Raw genomic sequence first — 5,000 nt, 5'->3', positions numbered from 1 at the left:
TCATCGCAGACATGAATTACCTCATAATCTGCTCGCCCGAACCCTCTCTTCTGTAAAAGGCTAACATATTGTTTTTGTAGGTTTTATCCTATAATGGAATCTTTATGGTGTTCAAACTTGTTAAGCTCAATATGTGGGCCAGGAAGCAAAAGATGTTTCTACAGAACTTGATATGTATTGTGCGTGACCCTTAAGTACACACTGACAGGTTTACAACTTAACTGAGACATGAATAGGTTATAATTTGGCTTGGGGCGACGTAACATCAGAATTTCATCATAGAGTACATTTAGCTCAAAGGCTTAATTATACACAGAGAAAAGTATCAGATGCAACAAAAGCCCGATGATGCTTGCGGCGGTTGTCTTAATTATAATGCTTTTTTTCACAAATTTTCAACTAGCATCTAATTCCTTTAAATGGAATATCAGGGACAAAAAGCGCATGTCCCAGTAAAATTGGCTCATATTATTCTGCACAGAATCACATTAGAAGGAATTATATGACGATGATATCAAGTATCAGGGGCCATTAAAAGTTGAATGTTTTTTATGCTGGGCTTATCTTTTCCTTCTTTGTTTTATTTGATTTTTTTTCGGGGTGGAATGTGTGTGTGTGTGTGTGTGTGTGTGTGTGTGTGTGTGTGTGTGTGTGAGAGAGAGAGAGAGAGAGAGAGAGAGAGAGAGAGAGAGAGAGAGAGGTGGGGTCTTTTGTTTTGTACTTTCGCTGTCTTTATTTCTTGCTGTTGTTGCTATTTGGTTTATTGTTTGCCTGCTTTATAGTCAGCGCAATACGGCAGAGGCTTGTCTTTACGTTTATATTATAGCGAGTTTTATGACTAAACACAAGTTCCAGCCTTGGTTTTCGTCGTTGTGTTCGAGCATTTTTGCGATTTTTTAAGGTTTTTAAGTCTATAGCAGTTTTGGTTATTACAGTCGGAAAATATTTTGTAGGTTTACATTTTGTGAAACCTAACATCGTTACCAGTTGTTTCGTTTATGGAATTCGTAGTCACGCGAACAAACGGGGTTCGATTCCTCGGCATGTCAAATTTTGCAGTTTGGAACCTTCAGTTAATAGGTTTTTGAGTCTTAGTGGGATCAATTTTAGACAGCCCAGGGTCTAGAGACATTATGTTCTCAATTTCAACTTATACTATTTTGTGAACTCGTCACTCCGAAATCAACAAAATCCGTTTGTTTACATGAAATATATATTTGATTGCCTCCTTCCTACCTGGGTTGAAGTATACATTGATATTATAATCCTTGCCTGTATTCTACTCAAAGAAAGATTTTTTCACTTCAAGTGTCATTTTAAATGGACCGAGATTGATCCCGGGTGAAGTCCCGATTTTTTTCCACGACGTGATTGGGTAGCTGGGTCTGTTAGACTTGGTGGAAACTATTTGCGATAGACTTGCTTCCTATCAAAAGTGTAGCTATAGAACCCAGGATGAACTGTGGTTCAGTAGGTCTAATGGCTCTGAAGATAAAAAGCTTATTTTATAGCAAATCTGTTACACAAAAAAATATCTGACAAGGTAGGACGCCAACAAGTCTGTGTGCGTACAAAACTTGGGATACATTATGATCACGCGAGTTTACTAAAAGTAGTTCATTTTATGTGCCAAAAAATTAGGAGTAAACAAGTGAAATTTAGCCATACTATAAGTAATACTATAAAAAAAAAAATATTATTATTATATTATTTTTATTGTCATTAATTTACGTGTTTCAGGGTTTGTGAGGTGAGCTCTTGAATTTTATTGGTTTAAAACTTTTTATTAAAATAAGAACGTGAATGGAATGTGAAATGTTTGTTGTTTTTTGATATCTCAAAACGGTTTAATATAGACGTTATATTATTTGTTAGCGTGCTGTGTTCTAAGAGCGATTGTTAAGAACGACATAATTGTAGATAAAAAATATTAGGAATTGAAACGGAGCTTCGAGCTTTAAAATGTCATATCTAATTTGCATATATCTATCCTGATACAGGATAAAAATGCGTAGTTAAAAAAAAATAATAAAAAATTGAATTTTGAAGTGACATGAAAGGGACATCGACAACCGGAGTGTTTTCCGTTAGATTAACTTGGTAGACTGCTGAGGTTGGCAAACTGTCTATATATAAACTTTGAAGATGTGATAATGCGATTACTTTTCACAATGGCAACTCATATGGTAATGGATGGAATGATTAAAGAGATGTAAATTTTTGAAATATAATAATTTAATTAATGGTGCTGTTTAATAATTCTCGGGATTGTTATTTTTTTCTTGTTTGGGCGGGGGAGGGCAGGGGTTGGTGCTGTTGTATTTATTTCAATTTAGGGATTTTGTTTTTGTGGAAGGAGCTTCTTGGTATAAATGATGAGTGAGCAAGATTTAACAAACAACATTCAATTATTTCCTTTAAATCAGAAATTTCAAAATGATATATCTTCTCAGCTCATTAATCTTCTGTCGTTGATTTAAATTAATTTAAAAAAACAAAGAAAAAATTTTTTTTTAAGAATAATAAATCCATGGATGGATAGGAACCAACGTGCATTATTTGCAGGTCTGATAACCAAACGCAATTATTGGCTTGTTTTAACATTGTTGTAATTGAAACTATTTTGCATTGATTTGAGATTATTTCCATTCCATCAATAAGCCTTAACAATTTAGGTTATCAAACTTGGAAATAGGTACACGTTGATACAAACCCAAATAGTTAAAATTTACCATTCTTAATTCTTCACGATCAGACCTCAAGATAGCCTGTCGAATGTTGGTATCAGAAGATGTCTATAGTGATCATAAAGTAGTCCTTCAGATAATTAGTCCAATGGAGCCGGAGTTTATCTCGGTTTCTATAGCGTGGAACGGACTATAGAAATTGTTTGCTATCCTTTTGATAGGATGCTAGTCTATCGAAAGGTACTTTCCGCCAGATCTAACACCTCCAGCTACCCAATCACTGCTTGGTGTTAAGGGGGTCTTTTAAAAAATCTCGATTGCATCCGGTATCGATCTCGGTCCCTCTGATTGTGAAGCGAGTGCTCTACCAACTGAGCTATCGGGACCCCTTAAAGTGATCAAAACACAAGGATATTAAATTGTTCGTCTGAGATTTGTTACACGCTTTATACAAAACGCAGTTAAGTTATCATTGTTATTTGTTAATAGGACAATCTTAGTGTCATTATATTCCTCTTGGCGAGAATTGGATAATTTAAATTCTTCCTGCTTAAATATAGATAATATATATATATATATATATATATATATATATATATGTGTGTGTGTGTGTGTGTATTGTGTGTGTGTGTGTGTGTGTCTTTCCCTGGTTTCCTTTTCCTATTGCGCATTATACTGTGTCTTACATTACATCTTAACAACCTGTAATCACTGTCGATCGACTCATGATGACAAGGCCAAGATAGGAATATTCTGTGAAATGATTTTACCATACATTTTGGAGCCATAATTAACGATGGAGTCACACACGCACAATGAGAGAGAGTGTGTGTGTGAGAGAGAGAGAGAGAGAGAGAGAGAGAGAGAGAGAGAGAGAGAGAGATCAAAAATATGTGTAAAAATATTCCAACTTACCTCTACTTTGCCTTGTCTTTTTTGATATCCGAATCAAAATGACAGAATACGACGAGATCATAATCATCAAGGGCAGACCGTAAATGGCAATGAGGGTAAACATGTTATAGGCAAGCTCATGGTCATCACTTGGGAAGAAATTGAAAGTGACGCATTGCTTGAACCAGCGGTATACTGGGTGACGCTCCACGTGGAATATAAAACTCTGGAAATGAAACCAAAAAAAATATATATAAATAAAAAGGGACAGTTAACATTTTATATGTGCCAACAGTTGTCTTTGATAACATTAATTACTGTCAGCCTCCAAATCAACCGTCTGACACTCCTCTGCAGCTTCTCTAATTCTATTCTATTCCCTCCTTTGGTCTCGATCTTCTGCAAAGAACTGTAGGTCTGCAAGATCTTTTTCTGACCTTAACTCATGATGATTTTCGAGGAGCATCCATGATGGATGGATGGATATATATATATATATATATATATATATATATATATATATATATATATATATATATATATATATATATATATACACATATATATCATATATACATAAAGACACACACATATATATACATATATATCTATATGTGCGTGTGTGTGTGTGTGTGTGTGTGTGTGTGTCTGTGTGATGGATGGACGGACGGATGGATTATGAATGGATTTGTAAGGTAGATGATATGATTGATAAATGAGAATGAAAAAATAACTTATAAATTAAGAAACTTTTTAACTATGCGTTTTTCATGAATTTTTACGCGAGGGTGAATGCTTTTTTGGCTAGCTGAATCTAATAATGGTATTGACAATGTCGAAAACAGACGACAGAATTTTTTTATAAGATATAAATCAATTATTACCAATGACTCGTTGCTAGTGCAAGTGTGTCAGTTGCAGAGCAGAGAGGTTTTATACTCGTGACGGCACCGCAACGACTCATAACACACATCTTTGAGGAAAAAAAGGCGTATCATTTGCATTGTTCTTGAGAAAGATACAGATGGGTGCATAAACAACATCCGCGGTTCTCAAAATTACTAGCATATTTTGTGAAGATCGTCTTCACAAATCCGGCGGTGGCATGAGACTTAAACAACAGGTGATTGTGGAATACGCCCACTTTGGCAGAATTTTAGGATGATCCATTATTGACGCATATTCTTGAAAATCTGCACGAATGCCATGGTGTCCTTTCTTTGAGCAAAAAAATTGGGTTCATGTTCTTCCCTATTTGCCCAGCGTAAGGATATTCCTTCCAATAAACACACCGTCCTAGCTTACCATAATATTATGCCATTGACTTTGGCCAGTCCGCTCATTAACCCATCTCTCTCTTTCTTTCAACTAATCGGAAGATGCCCGAGTTTCCCTTTCAGACATGGTATTATTCTCTGT

General features: G+C 35.3%; 1 protein-coding gene across 3 annotated transcripts in view; it reads right to left on the bottom strand.

Moving 5' to 3' along the window:
* The window catches only part of LOC144964810 (gonadotropin-releasing hormone II receptor-like), a 246,296-nt gene that overhangs the window by 83,847 nt on the left and 157,449 nt on the right, over window positions 1-5,000 (bottom strand). For all 3 annotated transcript variants that reach the window (XM_078899448.1, XM_078899447.1, XM_078899450.1), the window contains one exon: window positions 3,603-3,807. In XM_078899448.1, coding sequence (XP_078755574.1) covers window positions 3,603-3,807 — 205 coding nt within the window. The remainder of the gene's footprint in view (window positions 1-3,602; window positions 3,808-5,000) is intronic.

Source organism: Berghia stephanieae, chromosome 2 (genome assembly GCF_034508935.2).
Source record: "Berghia stephanieae isolate SIO BIC M18660-M18661 chromosome 2, UCSD_Bste_1.3, whole genome shotgun sequence".
Classification (NCBI taxonomy): domain Eukaryota; kingdom Metazoa; phylum Mollusca; class Gastropoda; order Nudibranchia; family Aeolidiidae; genus Berghia; species Berghia stephanieae.
This window is presented reverse-complemented; position numbering and strand designations above follow the sequence as displayed.